Source organism: Poecilia reticulata, chromosome 14 (genome assembly GCF_904066995.2).
Source record: "Poecilia reticulata chromosome 14, P_reticulata-male-v2, whole genome shotgun sequence".
NCBI lineage: Eukaryota > Metazoa > Chordata > Actinopteri > Cyprinodontiformes > Poeciliidae > Poecilia > Poecilia reticulata.
Window position 1 is genome coordinate 15,855,897 of NC_088843.1, and position 24,390 is coordinate 15,880,286.

The window sequence follows — 24,390 nt, forward strand, 5'->3', positions numbered from 1 at the left end:
TGGCAGAAGCTCTGAAACCACAAAGAGTCACAGGACCAGAACAGCTTTGAAAACACACACACACACACAAACTAAAAACTGAAATGAAAGCGCATAGAGTTGCACACAGGAAGCTCTGCAGCGACTTCATCAACTAACAAGAACAAGACAAGAAAAGCATATCTCAGATGTCAGAAAACCAGACAAACATCCTCGGACCCTGAAGGGTGAGTAAGTGTCTCTAATAATTTTTTTTTTCTATAAATATGAGGATATTTAACTTTCCATATATTTGGAAGTATCATTGATGTACATTTTTCAGTTCACTAAGTAGAAGCTCTTTATGCAGGAGAAAATCTGCTGAAGTCATCATTAAGTCAATTTATGTTTCAGTCGGACGATTCTCCTGCAGTCTGAGCGGCAAATGCATGTTGAGTCCTGGTTGATGTGTTTCATTGTGTTCTTGGGAGGACTGATGGTCAATGCAGCAGCCTTTTAAGCACTCAGAGCCTCAGTAATGTGTAGGATCTGATGTGGGCTTGGTCACCCACTCAGGCTCTCCTTTCTTAAGTGAGCGTCTTATGATGCAGGATTCACATGCCCTGATCTCAGTCGGACAGCAGACTGTTGTCTGATTTTTTTATTTTATTTTATTTTACTAAACAGGACCATCAGGATTATTCTGGTGAGTTAAGTTACACATTTCTTTGCATTGTAATATATATTAAAGAACAACCTTTTAAATTGTCTTTAGAGGTTATGGGAGTGCTGCAAGGGTGGTGACCTATTGTTTTCATGACATGTTTATTAGCTTCCACTGTTATTTTGTGCTTTTGCAGAGCTTATCTCGTGTTTCTGAGCTGCAGGAATCAATACATCCTCTAATGTTACAGGAAATTCAGACATGCGGCGCGTGCTCTTGCACGGACTCCCAACCACAAAACATTTTTTTATGGAAGAGTGTTTTCCTTATATTTGTGCTGCGGCTGAATGATTTTACAACTCAGACAAGGCTAAAATAAAATGAACCTACTTCTGTTTTCCTCTTTTTTTGTTGCTGTGCTGATGTGTAATAATCATACATGGGGTCCAAACATGTGATTTCCCATTATTCTTGGAAAGGAGAACAAGAAGTCACTGACGATGGTCTGAAACCTCCCCTGGCTTCCAGAGCAGTGTGATTTATTGTGATGAACTGAACTCTGGGAGAATATCTCACATCTTGCGTTTGTTGAATCGATTCTTTCATAAATTCTGCTGTTAAAGAATTCGATTTGACCCCGGAGAAGCAAATAGTTGTCAGATCAAGTGATGTGTGTGTAACTGCTGCCATGGAAATCTTCAAAATAAACATCTTTGTTAGTCACCAGGAAGGAGAGATCACATGTCTGAAAGAAATGTGGGTGTATTTAAAGGCCAGAGATGTGAAACTTTGTGGTAAACATGATTCACACTGGATTTAAACATGCTCAGTCTGTTCCTTATCGGTTACAGGAAACTGGTCTGCCATGTAACTGATCTAGTGGAGGAAGGTTTACATGTCCAAATGTGATTGAAATGTTTTGAGATTTCTTCTCTTGAGAGCTTTCAATCAATCAATCAATCAATGGAAAAACATGCTAAAATTGTTTTTAATAAATTCATGGATACATAGAGTTAAAATATCAAACGTTAATTTGTGCAAATTTATTTAGTGGTGAAACAAATTCCCCTTTAAGATTTTTATTTTTATTTTTTTTTACGTACTGTAAGTCTTTTGTACATCGTTTAATAAAAAATCTGATTAATAACGGCAAATCAAGCATTTTTCAAGGTGCACTTTACCATCTACATAGATCAGGATTTTTAACTTTTAATTAACTTTCAGACAGTTATTAATTCATTTTTTGTTTCACTTTGGTATACATGGCGTAAAAAATGGGAAAGACAAGAGAACATGCCATCCGGATGAGGCAGAGTTTGTTCAATCATGAAAATGGCACAGGAAAATAAAATCATCCATATTTACAGTCATGGAAATGGGTTCAAATATGTGGAACAGTGACAAATAATGCGGCTTTGAATAGTCGGAAAAACGTGAAGGCGCGAGAAATCAAATAGCTTCCAAAATCGCAATGCCTCCAAATCATATAAAAACAATTTACCTTCCAAATGGGTGTGATGTCAGAAAAAAAAACTTTTAGAGCTCATCGCAAACTGTATCCATTGTTTATTCTGGAAAGAAAAATGTCTCATTGAGATTAAAAAGCCTTTTTTGAAGAAAGATCTGACATATTCATATGTGAAGTTTGTCAGTGGGGGTTTAACTGGAACCGATGTGACTTAGATCAAGCTTTTTATTTTCTTCATGGTATCAGAAGTGAAGTTGATGGAGGGGTGTAAATACCACAGTGAAACCTACATTAAGGGACAGAGCAGACTGTTCTTCTTAAAGAAGCTTAGGTCTTTCTATGTTTACAGTCAGACGTTGTGAACAGAAGGAGTCTGTTACTGAGAGTGAAACATAGGCGGCCATCATCTGTGTCGGCGTAGGAGCACTGGAGGCTCAAAAACCTGACAAAAGAAGGCTGGGTTTATTCTGAGGAGGAAACTTCTAGAGATAATTTTGCACAGAAGGATTCATCATAAAACAAAGATCATAACGTACAACGCTGAGCATTCAGAGGCTGTAATGTAACCTCTGAGGTTTCTTCAGTAAGAGAAGAAACCTTGCTTTGGTGCACCCTTCTTGCCCACAGCTGTAACCACAGTCAGTGACTCCCTGAAGAAACTGAGTGAGGCGAGCTGAAGTTTGGAAAGAATAAGAGAAGAAGCAGAAGTCTAGACCATCTAGAGAGACTGTGCAAAGAGCAATAAGATCCCCCTCATCTGCAGGAAATGTTATGAAAGAAAAGCTAAATTTATCCCAAGGCTTTTTTACACATCTGACAGGGCTATGAAATCAATGGGTACAATTTCCCAATGCGCTAAATGCTGCTTAAAGTACAATAAAATGCATTTCATAGCTTGGAAATAATATGGTAAACAGTTAGGTATATAGAAAAAATAAACTACAAACAAATATGCTTAAGATAAATTACCCATTGATAAATTAATAAAGGTTTTCTAAAACTAGTGGAAAATATAGACTCTTACCTATTACAGAATTAGACAACATAGAAATAAATCAGCTACCATCAATTTAAATAAAGCATTAAGTGTATCTTAGAGCCTCTCTTTGAGTTAGACTGCAGTGGAGTAAACAGTGTCTTTAAAGCGTGAGGTTCAGGAACCAACATCTCTTAAGTGCTTCCCCGAAAGGAGATAAGAGAAAAGATTATCTGTGCATTTACTTTTCTATCATGATAGTAAAAGATGGAGACGTCCTTTAGCTAAAGTAATGGCAAATGACTGGATTTCTTTCTCAAGCACAGAATACTAAATGATGGGATTGGATTAAGATGTCAAGAAATTTGAATGGATTTACAATTTCAACTGAAAATGTATAGAATCAGGTGTTCAATGCATTTTTAGCTTTCAAAAATCATAAATAGCTAGGGGTGAACCGATTACAGTTTTCTGGCCAATCGCCGACTGCCAATCTCTGAAAAGCCTGACCTGCTGATTCCGATTTTGGACGATACAGATTTTTTTTGTTTGAAATGTTGCTAAATATAGCAAGAAAGTTGCAGAGGTGTCAACATTTGGGTGACTATTGCTAACTGCAAACCGGCAGACTTGACCATGTCTGTCAGTCGAACCTTTCTGGTTGATTTTTAGACCTTTGACGAGGCAAATAAGATCGGTGGATAAGATCGGCTTCACACCAAATATCGAACAATCACTAATCTCCCAAAATGAAGGAAATCAGGCTGATTTATCGATGCCCCCCAATTAATAACCTCTTTGAGTTTAATAACATACATTCCCATTGTGATGACACCAGAATCATATGGTTCTAATGGCAGTCTAATTAATATTTGTAATAAATCCTATTACACTAAATAAAGCAAGGAACTGAGACAGCAGCCTTGTGGAACCCCAATCTACAACCAGCTGAGTTAACCTGGATTTGTTCTGTCTCAAAACTACAACCAACTGGTAATTAAACTACACAATTCAAGTATATCGCTAAAACACAACAGTAGTCAAGAAAATACACCATGGCATGCTTCATAATACTCAGAAGGTATATACACAAAAATGATCGTACGATTGCTCCCTTTCAGACCCACTGAATGTGAAAACACCTGTCATGTTTCATTCCAAATTACCAGAGTTTTACGTAAAGATGAGGAAGTCAGAGATTTTTGATTTCCATCTGGAGGCGGACGACAGAACGGAGGAGGAGAAACGGAAGCAAAAGGCACCAAAGAAGGATGGCTTGGCTTCTGCTTTAGGTTTGAGCAAAGAGGCCCCTAAAGCCCCCATGGACACCGACTATCAGGAGGAAATGGAGTCGGTCAAGCCTCAGATCCGATTCAATCTCAATTTTGACAAGTGAGTCTCTGCACACAGACATAAACTGATTCTGCCTTAATTTACCATTACATTACAGCAGGGGTACTGTGAGCTGTCAAGCCGCTTATTACTGATTACAATGGACTAACAAACGGCTTGATCCAGAGTAAAGCCTAAGATATGCAACAACTTTTGCTTCCAGAGGGATTCGAGGTGAGGCATCGCAGCCAAAGAGAGACAGTTCCACTTTCACCATTGAGCGTCTGTTTGAAGCAGTGGCCAGCAGGGACGTCAACAAACTGGACGGCCTATACCAGTACTTGCATCAGAACATGAAGAAACTCTCTGACTCTCTGTGTAAGTGTGTACATGACCCAGCAGGTGTCCCAAACAGCAGTGTTATGACTCCCCCAACATGCGGTCACATCCACAGATCAGTCGTATGGTAAAACCGCCCTGATGAAAGCTCTGCTGCACCTCAAAGATGGCAAGAACGAAACCATAGAGGAGCTGGTCAGTATTTCAGAGAGGATCGGCGACATAAAAGAGTTTGTGAACGCTGCCTTCACCGACAGCTACTATAAAGGTAAACTTTCTTCTGAATAAAGGCTTAAACTTGTCAGTCTGCTCTCTTTCTCCATGTTCCACTGTTTTTAATAATGCCCTTTTTTTAACAACAATAACAAAATAATAAAATATATGTTTTGCTATGTCTTCTTATAGGTCAGACTGCTCTACACATAGCCATTGAGAGGAGGAGTATGGCCTACGTAAAGCTGCTGGTCAGCAAAGGTGCAGATGTTCATGCCAAAGCCTGTGGGAAGTTTTTTCAGCCTCATGATGGTCCCAACTTCTACTTTGGTAAATCTTTTTTCTCATAGGACACTGATTTGCTTCTGACAAAGGTTTTGTATTTACCTAAAAAAAACGCAGCAGTTCTGACCAAATCTAGTTTCTATGTGACAAATATAGCAAAAGGATTCAGCCGGAAGACCATTCTAAATGTCTTGTTGGTTGGCATTAAGTCATGGTAGGTGATATCACACTGAGTCAGAATTTCTCGCCAACCATGGCCTCAAAACTTAACATAGATGTTTTGCACAACATTTTATTTGCACTTCTGACCATTTGAATCTTTTAAACTTGTTGAATATGTCTTTGACAAGGTAGAAAGTCACAAAACCATGCTTCTTTCCCATTTTCTAATAAGTAGTAAAGTAATATTTTTGCGCTAACAATATGGGTTGTTGTTTGTAAAGTTAAAGTGACGCAGGCAAAAATCAACAGCAAATTAACAACCGCAAGAGAAAAGTAATGGAGTCTCATTTTTCAAAGTTATATTTTCACCATCTTATTAATTAATTTATAAATGTCACCGTTTAAACTAAATATTTAATTAGCAAGCTAAATTTGTAATACCTATTGATGTAATATGAAGATATAATAAACTCGGTCATACGAACCTCTTCGTAGCTGGCGAAACTGAATTACTTCCTGTCACCTCTTCGTCATCGTTTCTTTTGTTCTTTTTTGTATTTTTCAGCTTAAAACAAAGGACGAGCAGTTTTAATTTAAACAGACGTCAACATTAATCATCAGCAGGAGTTCATAAAGAGGTTAAAAAAACTCAGCTTTTATTTTCATTGTCCACTTCCGGTTATCGGGGCGTGAATTTTAATATTAGCTTAAATATTTAGCTGAGCGCTAGCTCGGGGGTAAATATTTAGCTTGAAGCTAAATGCTTGCTAGCTTGCTAAATATTTAGTTCCAAACTAAATACTTATCTTGCTAGCTAACAAGTAATAGTATTTGGCTGCACAAGTGCGATTTTACTTACATTTTCTCCAGTCCACACTGGCTGGATAATTTCTACACCATCACTAGAATTTAGATATATTTACATTTAATTTCCCAAATGACACAACTATTAGGGCTGCACAGTATATATTGTCAAAATCAGTGTGTGCAACATTAATAACATTAACAATATTCAGCCAGTAGGACAGTCTCGTGGCAAAAGGTCACAGTTTTCTGGTAAAAGCTCATAGTTTTCTGGCATCCTGTGCTTGTAAAGTTAGCACAGTATGTGTTGTGATGCATGTTGTTTAATTACTCCATTATAGGTGAGCTGCCCCTGTCTCTAGCAGCCTGCACAAACCAGCCTGACATAGTGAGCTACTTAATGGAGAATGAGTATCCGGCGGACGCCAAGATGGCAGATTCTCACGGCAACACAGTGCTGCACGCCCTGGTGTTGGTGGCCGATAACTCGAAGGAGAACACAGAATTCATAACGGCCATTTATGATCGCATCCTAAAGATCACTGCCCGACTGCATCCCAAGATAAAGCTGGAGGAGAAAGAGAACAACGATGGACTCACACCTCTCAAACTGGCTGCCAAGAATGGAAAGATTGGGGTAAATGGAAATTCAGACTAATGATTTGTTCTTTAGAAAATAAGAGTAATGTGGTTGTTTAGGGCTGCACAGTGGGGCAGTTGGTAGAACTGTTGCCTTGTAGCAAGAAGGTTCTGTGTTCGATTCCCGGGCCCGGGTCTTTCTGCATGGAGTTTGCATGTTCTCCCTGTGCATGCGTGGGTTTTCTCCGGGTCCTCCGGTTTCCTCCCACAGTCCAAAAACATGACTGTCAGGTTAATTGGTCTGTCTAAATTCTCCCTAGGTGTGAGTGTGTGTGTGCATGGTTGTTTGTCCTGTGTGTCTCTGTGTTGCCCTGCGACAGACTGGCGACCTGTCCACGGTGTACCCCGCCTCTCGTCCGGAACGTTAGCTGGAGATAGGCACCAGCAACCCTCCCGAACCCACTGAGGGACAAGGGTGTAAGAAAATGGATGGATGGTTATTAAGTTCTTACACTAACTATGGCGCCGAAGTAATCATAGCCTTATTTATTGCCCCAATCATGTTTTGGTGTGAATTTATCGTGAATTTATGGCAAATATGATGTGAAACATAAGTAACTTCCTTTCTTTTATTTGTCTACAGATATTTTCTCACATCCTGCAAAGGGAATTCCAGGAGAATCACTACAAGCACTTGTCCCGTAAATTCACTGAGTGGGTTTACGGACCCGTCCACAGTTCTCTGTACGACCTGTCCTCTGTGGACTCATATGAGAACAACTCTGTTCTGGAAATTCTGATATATGGCAGTGAAATTCCTGTGAGTCCCAGATTTGCAGGCAAACTCAGAAAAACCTTAAGCTGTCATCAAGGTCACAAGGTCGTGTCTCTTCTCAGAACCGCCACGAGATGCTGGAGAAGGAGCCGCTCAGCTGCCTCCTGGAGGATAAGTGGAAGAAGTTTGGAGGAGGAATGTTTTTTTTCAACTTCCTGGTCTACCTTGTGTACCTGATCATCTTCACTATTGTAGCCTACAATAAAAAAGATGCTACACAGGTAAACAGATCTACACAGTGTTCAACAGAGATGGAGACGGACCTGGACTGATGTCTCCTCTGTGTCCCACAGCTTCCGTTTATCCCTGACGACGCCTGGGATTACCTGTATGTTTTTGGCCAGCTGCTGACTTTACTATCAAACTGCTATTTCTTTGTCTTTGGGGTATGTGGGCCACATTTTCACCCAGTGGTTTATAGTGCCACCTTGTGGCAGTTTAAGCTTAGTAAAACCTCTGTGATTGTCAAAATCCCCAGATTATAGAAATGAAGAGGAAGAGGCCAAAGCTGCAGTCACTGCTGATTGATGGATATTATGAGATTCTCTTGTGAGTAGATTTTTCTACCATTATTTTATTTCTGCAGTGTCTAACACACATACTTGCTGACATTTTGAGGAATTTACTGGAATTTTGTATGTCAAACAAAAACACAACAGCTCATGATTACGAAGTTGAAAGGAAATGAAATAATGTTTCCAAACAAACAAATAAGTGAAAATGAGGCAAGTATACACTCTTCCCCTGAGAGAATGACCTCATTTAAAAAAAATAAAATCTTTCTTCCTACACACAGTTATATATCTATCTGTATTGTCACAGATATAAAAAAAATCCAAACAAATTGTGTGGTTTTGTTACAAGTTTGTGGCTGTAACAAGCCAATATTTGAAACAGTTCACTAGATATGACTATTATTGCCTGGTCTGCAGTGACAACAAGTAAACTTGGGTCACAAGCACTGAGTCGTTCTAACATCCATGCTGTTGCTAGCTTCACTCAGGGCTTACTGTTCCTGGTCGCCACTGTTCTGTACTGGGCGGGGAGGCAGGAGTACCTGGGCTTCCTGGTGATCTGTCTGGCTCTCAGCTGGGTGAACGTGCTGTACTACTCCAGGGGAGACAAACACATGGGCATCTACAGTGTCATGATACAGAAGGTAGCAATATCAATCAGCTGCAACTGACACTGCAGTAAAGGGTTTGCCGTCTAATGCCTGATTTCTTTGCAGATGATCCTCAGCGATATCCTGCGCTTCCTTTTTGTTTATATTGTTTTCCTCTTTGGATTCTCAGCAGGTACTGTATTTTATCTTATCCTGAGTAAGTAGAGAGTTAACAACTCCAGGCTTGTCAGTATTTTCACCCCAGTTTTGACATAAAATTACATTTTGTCTCCTGTTACAGCCGTGGTCACACTCCTCATACAACCTCCTCCTGAAAACACAACAGGAAAAGGGAGGCAAGGATTGTTTGCTACTGCCAAACCCGACACAGAGTGTTTCACGCCCACCTACAGAAACATCTCCTACACTACCCTGCAGCTCTTCAAGTTCACCATCGGCATGGGCGACATGGAGTTCACCCAGGATTACCAGTACATGGAGGTCTTCTACGTCCTTCTTATTTTCTACATCATTCTCACCTACATCCTGCTCCTCAACATGCTTATAGCCCTAATGAGCCGCACAGTGGAAAAGATCACCACGGAGAGTGCCAGCATTTGGAGGCTGCAGGTGAGTGACTGGCGTTCCTTTTGGTATTTATTGAAGAGCGCAGTGGTTAAATGGGTTGGTGTGGTTGTCCCCAGAGGGCTGTCACAATCATGGACATGGAGAAGCGGATACCCTGCTGTCTGAAGAAGTGTTTTCGCTCTGGGGTGGAGAGGAAACTCGGCACCGCTTTTGGAGACGATCGTCGAAGGTGTTTCAGGTAGGCCTCTTTACGTTTGTTTCAGCTACTCAAACACACAAATGGCTGTGAAACCTATGTTTATACTTTTGTGATTGGTAAAACCTGATTCTATGCCATCCACCATCCACATTTAAATAGCCTGGTTGGCATTCTTCTGTCCCAGCTGCAGATCCTGGTAATGTGGGTTGGAGAGTCATTGTCTTGTTCACTCTTAGCATACAGCTTGATGTCATCTATGTAGAGGAGGTGACCGATAGTTGCCCCATTTCTAAGCTTATATACAATCTGGTCTGTGCAGAACAGCATTGGAGACAGAGCATTGGCTTAGTTTATTCTACATTTGATGAAGATTTCCACAATTGGCTTGAAATTGACCTCAGTGGTGGTTTTCCACAGCCTAATGGAGTTTGCAACAAAAGTTCTTAGAGTGCTGTGGACTTTGTAGAGTTTCAGGCCTTCCGGGTTCCACATGACTGACATTAAGTCATAGGCTTTCAATCCAGGCAGTGCTCATATCATTCAAGCTGAGCAGCCATGTTTGACTCTTCAGATATACAAGGGCTTCATCGTCTTATTTGCCTCTGGAAGTAGGCTTTAGAGGCAAATAACTTAGAAACATTATTTATATTAACAAAAGGCCCTACACAGGTAAGAAGTACACTAAGGATGGAAGGAAGGATAATGGAAAGCATTGTAAATATATTATTGGAGGTAAATACTGATAAAGTGAACCTGTAATCATTCATTTATCTAAAGCTTGGGATATGGGCAACAGAAAGCAAAACTTTCACACAGAGAAACATCAAAGAAGCAAAAGTAAGAGGACAGAATTAAGAAACATACTGCAGAACTCCAAACATTAATAGTAAACTGCTGAGCTGGAGTTAAAACCTAGTTTAGGTTATTTTGCCAACCTACTTCTGGATCAGATATGAACCAATTCAAGTGTTTTTTGATTTAACATATTGAATTACTCTTCACTAGGTTAGATTTTTAAGTAAATAATATGTTCAAGTACTAACATTTCGCATTGCGACAAAAAGAGAGAGGGTTAAAAGGAGTAATCTTTAACCTGGAGGACTGAACAGGTAACATTTGGCTAAATATAATTGTATGTCTGGTTTCAACTGTATGTTGATCATCTTTTTTTTTTGGGCGGGGAAATTTATTACGCTGTGAAGCAAAACTCCTGATACTACTGACTCATCTTCTGAGCAGCTGGAAAATTGGGAAACCTCAGCAAGAACTAATCAGAGAGCCGAGACAAAGGTTTAGTGCTGTATATAATTAACAGAAAATTCAAGCTGTGTGTTCAGGGTCAACGGATGCACGGTTCACAAGGTCTCAAGCTATTTAAAACTACCTCAGGTGTTGCACAGCTGGAAGTAATGGAAGCATGCGTCGCCTTGTGTCCTTAGGGTCGAGGAAATGAACTGGAACAAATGGAACACCAACCTGGTCAACATCAGTGAGGATCCAGGATACTGTGATCGAGGCCAGAGGCCTGATTTGGACAGCCCTTCCAGAGGATTTAACAGAGGTTGTTCAAAAAAAAAAAGTCTCCAAGACTGTACATAAATCCAGGTCTTGTAATATTTCCTTGTTTTTCCACAGGGAGGAGCTGGAGAGGCATTTTCAAGGAGGGCACTTGGAGGAGTAGTAGGATGCCTCAGTCCACTGAGATGAGCCTCCTGAATATATGAAGACTTAAACATGGTCGCTCAGTCTGAATGATACGAGCAACAAGACTTTCCAACTCAAACATATTATTGTTGAACAGAGAAAAACTGGAACTGTTTCCCTAACTGACTTGCAGTGTTTGCGTTGTTGCGAATACAATTTCAAGAGAAACATTCAAGTAATATCAACAGTACCAAGGAAAATTTTGAGGGTCTTTGTGTGCTTGATGTCAATAACTCTATTAAAAATTTACCTTTAGGCATGCTGTAACAAGTTTTGCTTAATCCTAGATGGAATGTTGTATTTTTAATTAAAATGTCTTGTATGTCAACAAGCTGATTTTAAACGCGAGCGGTGCAAAGACGCCCCAACCTTCCAGCGCCTCTGGCGTGGCTTAAAATCCATCATGGCGTTCTACTGATCACCAAGGTGCTGATCCTGCCTCTCCTGCTGTGTGCCCTTTATGCAGGTCCCATTTTCATCACAGCCAGACAAGCTAAATCTACTGCAGTCAGATCAGGCCCGCAGATTTCACAGCTTGCTCCGTCTACTCGACTTCCTTTAGCTATGAGGCAGAGGCAGGCCTGGAAAAAGGGCATGAAAGCACAGCAATCGGAGCAACAATCGCCACCTTCGGCACTGGCTGACACAGTTACAAATTATACGTGCTCCAGACCTTTTTGTTCAGTCACTTCTTTGGCTGTGCGGCTCTAGTTGTAGTTTCCTTATGTTATGCAAATAAAAAGGTGATCATTTTGGCTTTTCAAAGATGCATTTGAGCATTTTTTTGCCCAGTGTACTGACAATATAAAAAAAGGACGTATTTGCAGTCGATTGTTGGATATTTAAAATCAAGAATTTAATATTTAATCCAAATAGGATAAAATATAGTTATGATTTTGACAAACATTTTGTGGAGACATATTTGATCATTCTTTTTGGGAAGGTTAGAGCCCACTTAAATTGGTTGGTCTCTTGCCCTGGAGCCAGCTTTTAAGATTAGTCCATAATTGGGTTTTGGTCTGGGTCACTCCAGAAGCTTAGTGTTAACCTACCTTATCCATTCCAGAACCAGACTTGTATGCATTTCCAGCCATCTCAAAGTTTCAATCTTCTTTTGATTTGAGTTGAAGTTGAATTCTTCACCATCATTCTACCCTTTTTGCCCCAGTACTACCAACATCAAATCAGTCTCACCATCATGAGACAACCAGGTTTGAAACCTTCCTCTTGGTTTCTCTGAGCATTCTTCTCACCATTGTGGCCAAATAACTCAATCTTGAAGAGGTAGAAGCTTTTCTTATATATACACATTAAACTCGGTTGACATACATCACTGTTGGATGACCACACTTCAACCTGAATGGTCACTGATCATCTTACCCACCTTCCTTCCACCTAGGCCAGTCTTTCTCAAACTGTTGTCTGGTGGAACACGGGCGCCCCCTGGTGGTCCTCGAGGTACTGCATGTAAACGACCGTTTATTTGCCGTGACGTAAGTGCGATGCTACAGCTAGCTTACCAAAGGATCGTTAAAAATGATGGAAAACTGGCTTAAAACAGTGTTACGTGTAAAGAAAAGCTGCAGTTTCAGATGAAAAAAAAACTCCAAGATGATATCAGAGGATGTAATAGCTGCTAAATGTCGTCCACTAGCGATTCCTTTGAACTGCTAACGGTAGGAATCGCTTGTTAGAACTGCTCTTTGCTTTTTATGACTTTGCTTGGTAATGAATGATTCTCTGCCCTCAGATCAAGAGCAATTTTTATTCAATAAAAAAACCAAACAAATGGGTTAAACAAAACACGGTTTGTTAAAGCAACTCGTCTATTTTTCTTTGTGCTTCTAAATCACAAATGGCCTTAAATGTTACCAATGCACATAACACTTTGTAGTAATGAACTTTTTTTTTAATTTCCATGTGTTTGACGTCTTTGGAACGCTTAGACACTTCCAGAATCAGTAGGTAAGAATCTGTAAAAAACAAAATACCCAAGTAGATCTTCAAGTCCATGTTCATGGAGTTTGTTGTGGCCAGTCACATTTATCAAACAGCACCACTCTTCTCATTAGGATGAACAAAGAAAACGTCAAAGAGTGGGTTAAGACTAATATTTTAATTTCAGGTTGCATCATATACCAAGATGCGTGGTCCATGACTGTTAAATGGGTTAAGTGGTCCTCACTCTGAGTTTCAGGAACACTGAATTTTGAGAGACCCTGATCCACGAAAACGATCCCAAACGCGAATCAAATCAGGCCCGACTCGTCCAAATGACAGTTCCGACACATTTCAAAGCATAAATTAGAACTTTATTTTATTATTACAATATTACAAAAAGAGTAGCACAACTCTCACGCTCTTGCCTCTTATCTGTCGTACAGAATGACAAAAGAAAGCCTCGTGGACCTTCTTCCATTTCACAGCAATAGTACAAGAAACAAAAGAGGAAAATAAATTTTAAATAACAAGCAAATCAAGTATCATAAATAGTCACAACTGCAAACTGAAGCTTTGAAACTGGAAAAAAAAAGAAAAAAAAGTTACAGCTCAGTAACTACACGTTGCTAAAAATATATAATTACAAAATATTCCTCCTTTTTCTTGCTTTCCAACCATAAGGAATCTAAGGAATTGCTCGATGGAAGAAAAAAAAAAATCTTCATTCAAATTAAAAGGCAAAAAGAAAAAAGAAATTGCTGTTTCTGTATGTCCTTTCCCTCCTCCTTTATTTGGGTTTTTTTTTATTAAAACCATGCTCATTGTCAAAGGAAAGTCCAAGGACCAAACACTTAAGGCTTTTTAAGGGCTGTTAGGGAGTTAGGTGAACAAAACATAGGTGTCATTGTGGTATTATACACACACACACGCATACACACTTGCGCACACACGCCAACGCTCATTTTTAACTGCGCCGGCAGCATTCACACACAATCATTAAAAGTTACAGTAGTCTAGTAGGTAAGCCAGTGTACAAGAAAATAAACAATGCATTTGCTGTTTTTCACGTCGAACCGAAATGCCGGTTTCGTTTACCCTCCGAACGATCTTGCAAGTGATCAATTTGGTCTATTAGAGCAGACTTCACATCAGCATCAGTAGCAACTCACATGTGACTCGGTTCCTAACCCGGTCGGGAGGTTAGAAAGGCCCGCCTTGGCTTTAGATTCTGCATCACATTGAAACAAACTTCTTCAGTGTCCATAAAGCCGACAGATCCCTTTCGATACCTGCAAAACGAAGAGCCTTGACATTCAAGTAATACATTTTGTTACAAAAAAAAGGAAAAAAAAGTCTGAAAAGTAGACAAAGATGTGATGGCACAATTTCATACTGGTGTGTCTTCATCAACCTGACTTTGGCCATTTTAAAGGTAGAGGAGGGAAACGGTTTTCATTATTTTCTGCCCTTAGTATTTCTGAATCTTGTCACCAGATGTGGCTCTAGCAACAAGGCTTATTTTTTTTAATTACCTGAATTCACTGCAGCATTATAAGCAGAACAGAGCATTGGCTTTTTTTGTCATATTTGCTCCCGCTTTATCTTCATAATGTACAAACAACCTGATTACATGCTTCGTTTACCAAATGAAAGGAGTTCATCTGTAGTAGTCCTATTATACAAATAAATTAACAGAACAAAAACCTCTGCTGACATGTATCCTACTTGTTATTGTAGCCCCTTTCCCATCAGTCTCCTTTTCTCTGCATGGAAGTGATTGTACTTAATTTTAGCGTCACCACCAAAGTGAAGTCTAAACCAGTCACAGCCAAAAGATTCCTGATACTGTCCTGTAAAAATCACAAAAAAAAAAAAAAAAAAAAAAGCAAAAATATCAGCTGATGTCGCCATTTTTCTGTGAGCGATAACTTACTTCTTTCTTACATGCATAAGAAAAGTCACGTTACGGATCTGAAGTAGAGATAACACGGAATCTGTTCAAATCCAGGCACAGAAATTCAATGTATGGTCGAGGAAGAAGCAGAGAGGATTACGAGTGTGTATATACACACACACACGCACGCACGTACACGCCCTCACACACACACACTCTTCAGGAAATAATAGCTACCTGTGGAGCCAGAAAAAAGCAAAACTAAAAATCAAGGAATTGATCACTTGCAAGATGAAACAAAGAAACAAAAAAAAAAAAACTATTGTTCTGCGTTAAATATATTATTTTACCCTCTTTAATACTTGATGTCCTTTAGGTTATCTGTTGAGTTTTATTCTTGTGATTCCTTTCTTAAGACTAAACAAGGGGGCTTGATAATGGTTGTTGAGACAAGGCCATAGCTTATCTGTACCCTGGGTGCTGGATGAGAGCGGTTCTGCCATCTCCGACCTCTGGACCTACCCTGCTCAGAGGGGGCCTGTGCATCTTGCCCATCAACCCGAGATTCTGATCGCGGAAGTAGGGCGTCTGGAAGTCCCCACCCAAGTAATCTGCCGTTTGCATCAGATTAGTCTGGCCGGACGAGGACGTGGTAGAGCTTGTTGCGAGCCTGTAATGGGGAGCCCCAGGGGGCCCACAGTCCAGCGTGGTACACCCTCCAGGGCCGGCGTTGTGGAATGGCATGGCTACGTCCTGAGACCCCGAGCTGTCACTGTTGGGTGTGGGAAGGATGCTGCTGCTCCAGATGTGGGACTGGAAGTAGTGGCTGTTGGGGTAGTGGGCCATGGGGCCGGGCATGTTACTGTTGACAGGTGGGGAGGGGGTGGGCCGGTCCAACGGAGGCTTCAGCGAGTACGGCTGACCGCCTAGCACTTCCCCAGGGTAGCCCATGCCTTTGAACTGGAAGGATGGGTCCCTAGAAGGCTGTTTGCAGAGGTGCGTCATGCTGTTCTGAATATGGGGGACGTGGGTCAGCTGATGGGGGTTCCAGGAGCGCATCTTCTGCTGCTGCTGCTGGGCGGTGTGTTGGAGCGGATTCGGTTGGGGGTGAACGTGATGCTGCAGATGCTGCGGGTCAGCGTGGTTGGAAGGCAAGTGGTTCAAACCGGCCACGCTGGGCGGGGGGTGTGCTCCCATCGGAGCAGTGGCTTTTTCTTGGGGGCCAATGACGCAGTTGGGTGGGGGAAAGCCAGGCGTGGCCGGGTTACTGTGCATGGAGACCCTGGAGCACGCGCTGATGAGCAGGTTGCGACTGATGGGACTGGGGTTGGCGAGGTGGCCTTCGCACATGGAGTTGACCCCCGGGCCCTGGCCCCGCGCTTGGCAGAACTGGTTGAGCTGATGCACAATGCTGCTCAGTTCGGCCTGCCGGACTTGGTGCATCCCGGCGGCCATCGAGAGTGGAATGGCTGAGGTAGAGACGGTAACGTTAGGTGGCGCGTCGCCATCCGGCAGCTTTCTGCTCGCCTGCGGGCCAGGCGGCAGCTGTTGCTGAAGCATGACTGCGGGGGGGCCCTGCGGGTGGCCGAGGGCTGGGTGTTGGGTCAAAGTCTGGAGTCTACTTGGCCCCTGAGGGTGCAGGGCCAAAGGAGGAGGGTGTCTAAGACTCTGAGTGTGAGCCTGCGGCTGAGAAAGGGGTAGGTGTAAAGTCTGAGGCAGGTCCTGCTGTTGGTGGGTCAAGCTGTGCTGGGGCCGGGGCAGGCTGGGCAGAGGTGGGTGGTGGTTTAAAGTGCTGGTTGAAGCCACTTGATAGGGTCCAGTGGGAGGGTTCATACTGACTTCAGAGTGCAAGCGAGCCCGGCTACCGTCGAAATCTTTCAGGACGCCTTTGACCGAGGGCGCCTTGATGATGGCGAGGAGGCCCGTCTTCGCACTGGCCTGAGAGGGGGGGTAAGGGCTGTAGCGCTGGCCCGACGTGTCCAGCCCGTTGACAGTGCGGCGCACGTGGTTACGCTGGGGGACTTTGACACTATTGGGAAAGATCTTGATGGTGAGGGGGTTGTTGGCAACCTTCTTAGCATATGCGTCCAATTCTGCAGGGGTTGGAAACGGAGCTGATCTCATCCTTTGTGTGGTGTCCCCTGGAGGAGGAGAACCAGGATAGATGGAGTTAGGAAGGCAAGAAAAAAAAACAAGGGAGGCAAAATGAAACTGACAATTCAATCTAGCTGAAATTATTGATCCGTTTCACATTTTGTCATGTTATTACCACAATCGTTAACATAATAAATGATGCATCACATGAACCAGAGTATCTGCAGGTTTTAGCAAGTCAAATGTAAGCCTTTTTAAGCATTTTTAATATCAACTTGAATGAAATTTAAGACATAAAAAACTATAAATATACATTACAACCAAGTATAGCAGAAACGTCTGCGGTCTGTTTGTGGCTCTTGGCACCGCATATGGCTCTCTACAGCCCCCCGCTGTAGAGAGCCATATGCTCTCTACATCTTGTTTAAGTGACCTCTCTCACTTAAACAAGATATTTTGTTTTTACCTAGACAAAGCCTCATATCGTCAAGCTTAAACGTTTTTTTTTTCCCCTGAATGTACCTAGCCTTATGGTAAATTCATGTGCAGCATCTCCCAACGAGAAATTTTCACGTTGTAAAGAGATGCAAAACTCGTTAAAACCAAAGTTTCTCGTTAGTTTCTCATTTAAACAAGACAAGTTTTAAATCTTATGAAGAAAAACCGTTTCATAATATAAAAATGTTACTCTGACAGATTACAACTTGTTAAAAAGGCATAAAGCCGTTCCCTCCGACTCTCCTCCTTGTCACCGTTTTTTCTAGACACTTAAACATCCCAAGAGGTGTTGCTGTTTTACTGTTATGACCTCTCTCACTTAAGATATTTTCTTTTGAGCTAGACAAAGCGAGCTAGTGGCAAAAAATGGAAATAAATTTGTACTCATCCACGAGACTCAAAAAAAAAAGCTAGCTCACAGGAGTGTATTAGCAGCTAGCTACTGCCACTTCTAGATATAGGACAATGAAGATGTCTGTGTGCGACTAACTTTTACCTAGCAGTAAAATCCCATGAGAAAACAAAAAATGTATGAGAATATGTAAGATTAAATAGGCCTGCCACAACATTTAAGAGCAGTGATTAGTGTATTTAAGCCCAACTTTTCTTTGTGTGAATTTAAGACTTTTTAAGGACACAAGGTAACCCTGCCAAATTCTGTCCTTCCATGTGGCATGATGGTTCTTCCACCACGTTTCTTCATATGGACAGGGTGTTGAGGTCAATGTGCAGAGGGAGATTTCTACTATACAAGATCAAATTTGGCCTCATCTGACTGGAGCATGTTCTTCCACAAGCTTCCCGAATCCCCCGTTAACGATTTGGAAATGGTTAAAAATGTGTACATATTTGTACTGAAATTGAATTAAAACAGATTTTCAAGGGCAAATGCTTGCACTGGGTTTTCACTGGATAATATTAGAAAGCAATCGAGTGTAATGGCATTCTCCTCAAAACCAGCAGCTCCCATTGGCATGATCACCAGATGTAGATGAGGTCGGGGTTTTTCCTCTTAGCAGAAAATATCAAAGCTGACGTATCCGGATTCCAGTGAAATCCAGTAAAAGTACAGTTGTTGGTGGCTTTCAGGTCAAAAGCCATTACTGGGGTCTAATTGACACATTCAGGCCAAGAATAAGTGCTGAGGGTGGGCTGCCATGTAGTGGGTGAATCACAAACCAAACAAAGAAGAGAGGCAGTAATGGTCCCCTGTGGCTGCTACAGGGAGAAATAAAAAAAGAACACACAGAGTGAAAGAGAGATGCAGAGAGCAGCCCCTCCATGACAGCAGACAACTAATCAGACACAGAGGCAGCGTCTCTGATGTGCAGGAACACCTCCTAGGACTCGGCTCACACACACTTCTGCTGCACCTGCTAAGCACTGTGACTAAATTTAACAATGCCAGAGTGACAATGTGAACATGATTGCCTATTTGCGAATGTGGGAGGGCGTGAGGTTGTTCAAAAACGGCAACAGCCGCCACGAAAGTAGTTGGTTTACATGTCAAAATGATCAATTTAATCTGTTGGCTTTTTTCTTCGTCGTTTTAAATCTGAGCAGATTCCAATGCACAACCAGCCCAATTTTAGCATAATCAGAACGATAAAATTCATTGTTGTTACCTTATTAGATGGTGAAAAATAGATGGATTTTACATTCTTTGATTTGATTATATTTTTCCTCAAAGGACAATCCCGTAATCGTACAGTTACTGGTAACTTTACAAACCTTTTTCAAAGTAATGGTGGCTGAAGCATTTCTTCTACTTTGTACTTAAGTAAACTTTGCAAGTTGGTCACATTTTCTAGGAAATTCCATTTATTGACTTTCTGTGTCTGAGGAAGAAATGATATGCATGACGGATGTGGTGGGAAACTGACTAATTTTGTTAGTGACCGGCTGAAAGATGACCCACATACAGTCATATATGACGAGGTTCGTTTGTCAGATTAAAACTACCTTTTAAAATAACCTTTAAGTTGGCATTATGCATACTTTTCATTAAACCCACATTTCTGTATTATACATATTTTTATTGATCTGAAGTAATATTCTAATTTTAAATGTCATGTTCTCATTACTGTAAACGGAAATAAAGGCTGGGAAACACCAGTTTGTGTGCAATTAATCTAAAAATGTGTTTCACTTAGTGATAAAGTTCCTGAAATTAATGGACTTTTCAATATTCCAGCTTGTTTAATGGGTCCATATATTTTCCCCCATGCATACAGAGAGCACAATGTTCTTTGGTAGGGAACTGCACCAAACAGTGGCTACTTGGGGTCATCAAGTTTCCATTAGAGAATAATGATCAACATGCAGTATTAACTGATTGATGGTGAGGAATGGCAAAAAAAAAAAAAAAAAAGCTATTACTTTCCCAGTTTTATGAATTGAGAAGCTGGTTCTCTTGGACCACTGGGGTTTAACTTTTGCTCCAGAAAACAATCTTGACGAGACGCTGGAAAAGACCACAGTTGTGTTAAAGTTGTGCAGAAACGAATTCGCCCATCGAGCCTTTTCACGCCTAAAACAGCATCTCAATGCTAAACATGTTTCAGCATCATAGATGCTGGATGTCCATAGTTCACATTTCCAAAGTAGTATTTTTTCAAAGCAGTTACAAGAATGACAAATAAAAATATGAACTACACCTGTGACACAATTGCCTTTAATTTTTTTTTTTCCTCTGACCAGGGGAGAAGGTACAATTAGCCCAGGCAAAACTAATTTCTTCACAGCTAATTAGTCACCTGACTTTGGTGCAGAAATGGGAATAAATCAAGTATGTGAGATTCTGCCGGAAGTCTGCAGTTAATGTGATCGAGGGCTTCGGCTCAGTCTCAGTCTCAGCAGTAGGACTAACCTCGTGGGATGAGGCTCAGAGCTAAAGCGGCTGAAGTGAGGGGCACGGACCAAGCAGAGCTGGTAGTCGTGCCAATCGGCTGATTAATTCCTGCTTTATTTGTGAGCAGGAAACAATGGGTAGTGATGTGTGGGGGCTGGTATGGGGCGGCACACAGACACGCACATGGGGGGGGAGGCTCCACTGAAACAAAGTGTTCAGCCCACTGATGGCACCCTCATTAATGCAGGGGTCCGGGCCAAGAAGCTGGAGCCTGACACCCGCCATCGTTGAGCCCCAGTGTCTGTCTGTCACGGAATAAATGCCAGGCTAAGCAAACAGAGAGAAATGAACACTTCCACACAAGCACACAGACATGCTGAGGATAGGTTTCGCTTGTCAAATACAAGGAATGATTAATGATCTTGTTGGAAATGATGTCTCGTTGTGACAGGAACAGACTGAATAAATACAGGGCTGATTTTACTGGAAAATATAACCACAGTCGGGGATTCTGACAAAGCCCGCATGGTGTGAAAACCTCCCGCCGCCTCGTGTGTTGCAGAAGAAAGGGATGGGAGTGAGAAGGAAGAGAGCGCCATGATCTGCCGCAAGTCACAAAACATCTTGAGCGTTTCATAATTAAGACTTAAGTCATCACAATATTGGGTCAAATCATCCGATCCCATGGCTTCTGATACTACTGCTACACTGATGATGCACAGCTTTGTCCTTCCCACCTGAGGACCACAAGGTCTTAAGACCTTGTGTTGGCAAGGTCTGTCGGCAGCCGATATATCCTCTACCAAACAAATGTAGCTTATTAGAAATAACCTGAAACCTGGATTATTTGAAGAGCTACGAGCATGAAGGGAAGGTTAATGAGGAATACGGGGGAAAACATGTTGGTGACTGCTAGTGGCATGGAGCATATTATCTCTCAGATCTCCAGCTAAGTACGTTGCCAAGGAGGAAGCGGGGGAAAAAAGGGCCCACTCTGGCCAAGCGCTAATTATCCCACTGCTAGAGAGCTGATTGGAACACAAGTGCACAGTCAGCAGGCACTAATTAGGGTTTCTTTTATTCAAACTACTGTTTTTATTGAGAAAGGTTTAAGCAGCGGGGAAGCGGGAGCTCGTGCTGCTGGAAATTGCAGTTTTCGCACATGAGCAGGAAATTAGAACTGAAGGCTCTGTGTCAAATTAGACAAGTGGTATTTTTTTGTTTGTGGGTAGAGGAGGAGGGGGCATTTCACATGAAACCTCTTCCTGCCTACTTTTTGCACTTTTGAGGAAGCCGATACCAATAGAGCAATATAACCTTTATAAATAAACAAGACCAAGAAGGGAAAAAATAGTTTGTCGATTAGTGCCTAAGAAGCGGCCCAGCTGCGTTCCATTTGTTCTGCCTATAAGAACCGAGGAACAAGAGCCACTTCAAGGCTCTCGAGTCTTCCTGAGAGGAAAATGGGCTGTTTTCTTCACTTGATATACTCCTCCGACAGCCTTTACACTTTACAGCCATCATCTGTTAACAGTCACTCCCTGATGATAAATAGAGCAGTTGCTCTGGCCTCGTCTCTGACAGCAACCTGCAAGCTTGTAACTTTAAACGACTCTCGCGTCCCCAGATTCAGTCGCAGCAGAGGAGGCCGGCTGGTCGGCTGAGAGACGCGGAGCACTTAGAGGAAAGGGTTCAACAACAAGATTCATTTGCTGATTCAGTCCATTTTAAAACCTGCTGGCAGTTTTGGTTTACACATTTTCCTCTGCGAGTAAGAGATGAGAAGTCTGAGCAAAGAGCACATTGTTAAACCTTGCAATCTTTTGTGCCTACATGTTTATGAATCAATGTTCCCTTCTGTATGAGAATCATGTCTCGTCTTACTACCTAGTTATTTGCCCTCTCTAAGGGAATCTCAGCCAAATTTTTTTTTTATATAATGTCAGCAAATTATACATTTCCAAGTGTCGACAGCACCTGGTGAGCTCCAATAAAACTCAATTTGCCCTCGAGTCTTAAAAATCTTGGTTTAATGAAAATCTGAGCATCAGACTTTACCACAATTCCAAAGTAATCCAAGTCCATTGAAGAATTGAGGTGAACATTTTTACTCAAGATCAAAGTCAAAGTTCTGTGTGTCGACCAAAAAAAAAAAAAAAAAAAAAAAAAAAAAAAAAGAAAAGAAGCTGAAACTCTACACAGAGCACCTTCGTCCACATTGGCTGTGTCCCCAACATGGATTGTGGTAAACTTCAAACAGGAATTAAAACAACCGCTTTCCTCTTGTTACTTTTCCATTACGGCCAGAATTTTGGTCTGTAAGACCCTTCTAATCAACAGACACCCCACCTAACAGGTGAATCCCTACATAACTTATGATCCCTACAGTGTCTGATCCTCACAGATCCATGATGTTAACTACAGCATCCCCCAAGGCTCTATTTTAGGTCCTTTACTTTTTAATTTGTACATGTTGCCTCTTGGTGGAGTCATTAGGAACCATAAAAATCAGCTTCAGTTATGGTGATGACACTCAGCTATGCATCTCATTGTGTCAGGACGACCCCCAGCCAATCACTGTACCTTTTTAATTGCATTTCAGACATAAAGACCTGGATAGCACAGAACTTCCTCCTGCTCAACCAGGACAAAAGATAAGTTACCAGAAGGACATTATTATTCAAAAATACAAACTGCATCTTTTAAACCTTCAAACCAAGTCAGAAGCCTGGGCGTTCAACTCTGAACTCACTTTTATTACACATATTAAACAAATAGTTAAAACAGGATTTTATCAAGTGGCTGGGGAGAGGGAAGTCTGGGCCTCCCTTCTGAAGCTGCTGTCCCCACGACCCGACCCCAGATAAGCGGAAGAAAATGGATGGATGCATTTTATCATCTAAAAAAATATAGCCAGAGTTCAGCCTACTCTCTCCGTTGATAATATTGATACTGACAGTTATTTCCAGCCATATAGACTATTGTAACACCCTGCTTTCTGGTCTCCCTTAAAAAAAAAATAAAAAAAAACCTGCACAGCCTTCAGCTGTTACTAAACTCTGCAGCTCGAGTGCCAACCAAGACCAGAAGGCAGGCTCACATCACACCCGTTTTAAAATCACTGCATTGGCTCCCAGTACGTCTCAGGACTGATTTTAAGATTCTTTTAGTGGTTTTAAATGTCTTAATGGTCTTGCACCGTATTATCTTGCAGAGCTGATGAGCCCCTTGCGAACCCCGAGGTCCTCTGGCACTAGACTAACAGTTCCCAGAGTCAGAACAGACTTATGGTGAGGCTTCTTTCCAGTATTATGGACCCCGTTTGTGGAACGGTCTGCCAGAAAACCTGCAGAAAACATTGCCGTCTTTAAGAGCAACTCAAGACTCGACTTTTTAAATGCATTTCCTGAACTGAATCATTTCTGCTTAGTCTGTGCATTTTTCATGCAGTTGTTTTTTTTTCCATGTGGGGTTGGAGCGGGTAATTGTTTTTGTTTGCTTTTATTGATCTGTACAGCACTTTGAGCTGCTTTTAGTATAAAGAGTGCTTTATAGATAAAATTGATTGATCCAATCCAGAGTTACCAGTTGGTCAAAAGGTTAGCATTAGGTCAATGCTAAAATAGTTTTGAAATCCTGGGGTACTGGAAACTTTATCCCTGGAATTGGTTGTAATGGTTACATTGTAGGTATTGATACATCTGTACCAAGGAGAGACTGAGTTATGTGGACTGAGAATGAAGATGCTAACACAGCGGACGTGAGCTACAGGTGCTGGGTCCGACGCCGCACAATAGCTCCGAGTGAACCGAATTTTTCTTTGGCTCTTTGATAAAACAATTAAGAGCGAATGAAACGGGATCCGTGTCTTTTCATGTAGCAGCATCTGTTTGAAGAACAG

General features: G+C 41.6%; 2 protein-coding genes across 6 annotated transcripts in view; one reads left to right on the forward strand and one right to left on the reverse strand.

Annotated features, from left to right (window-relative positions):
- Positions 1–66: 66 nt before the first annotated feature.
- On the forward strand, positions 67–11,976 carry trpv1 (transient receptor potential cation channel, subfamily V, member 1). Of its 4 annotated transcripts, none has more exons than XM_081615484.1 (16): positions 67–210; positions 4,236–4,458; positions 4,622–4,776; positions 4,853–5,005; positions 5,143–5,280; positions 6,543–6,838; positions 7,424–7,600; positions 7,678–7,836; positions 7,909–8,001; positions 8,094–8,164; positions 8,609–8,774; positions 8,847–8,913; positions 9,022–9,350; positions 9,425–9,546; positions 10,947–11,068; positions 11,143–11,976. In XM_081615484.1, exons 2-16 carry the CDS (start codon positions 4,250–4,252, stop codon positions 11,229–11,231), a joined length of 2,346 nt encoding a protein of 781 aa, XP_081471610.1. In that variant the 5' UTR covers positions 67–210; positions 4,236–4,249; the 3' UTR covers positions 11,232–11,976. The 4 variants fall into 4 exon arrangements, with proteins under 4 accessions (XP_081471610.1, XP_081471609.1, XP_081471611.1 ...); XM_081615483.1 differs by having other exon boundaries at positions 67–206; XM_081615485.1 differs by lacking the exon at positions 67–210 and adding an exon at positions 288–664.
- A 1,525-nt stretch (positions 11,977–13,501) lies between these two features.
- fam222ba (family with sequence similarity 222 member Ba) overlaps positions 13,502–24,390 on the reverse strand; it is a 47,674-nt gene continuing 36,785 nt past the window's right edge. For both annotated transcript variants that reach the window (XM_008428082.3, XM_017308649.2), the window contains exon 3: positions 13,502–17,187. In XM_008428082.3, the coding sequence (XP_008426304.1) occupies positions 15,509–17,187 (1,679 nt within the window). In that variant the 3' untranslated portion in view covers positions 13,502–15,508. The remainder of the gene's footprint in view (positions 17,188–24,390) is intronic.

Bases quoted from the DNA above. Each gene is read 5' to 3' on its own strand.
- trpv1 (XM_081615482.1), top strand. From the start codon at position 4,214: ATGTTTCATTCCAAATTACCAGAGTTTTACGTAAAGATGAGGAAGTCA. The intron at 5,006-5,142 runs GTAAACTTTCTT...GTCTTCTTATAG, and splicing joins CACCGACAGCTACTATAAAG to GTCAGACTGCTCTACACATA. The intron at 8,165-8,608 runs GTGAGTAGATTT...TGCTGTTGCTAG, and splicing joins GGATATTATGAGATTCTCTT to CTTCACTCAGGGCTTACTGT.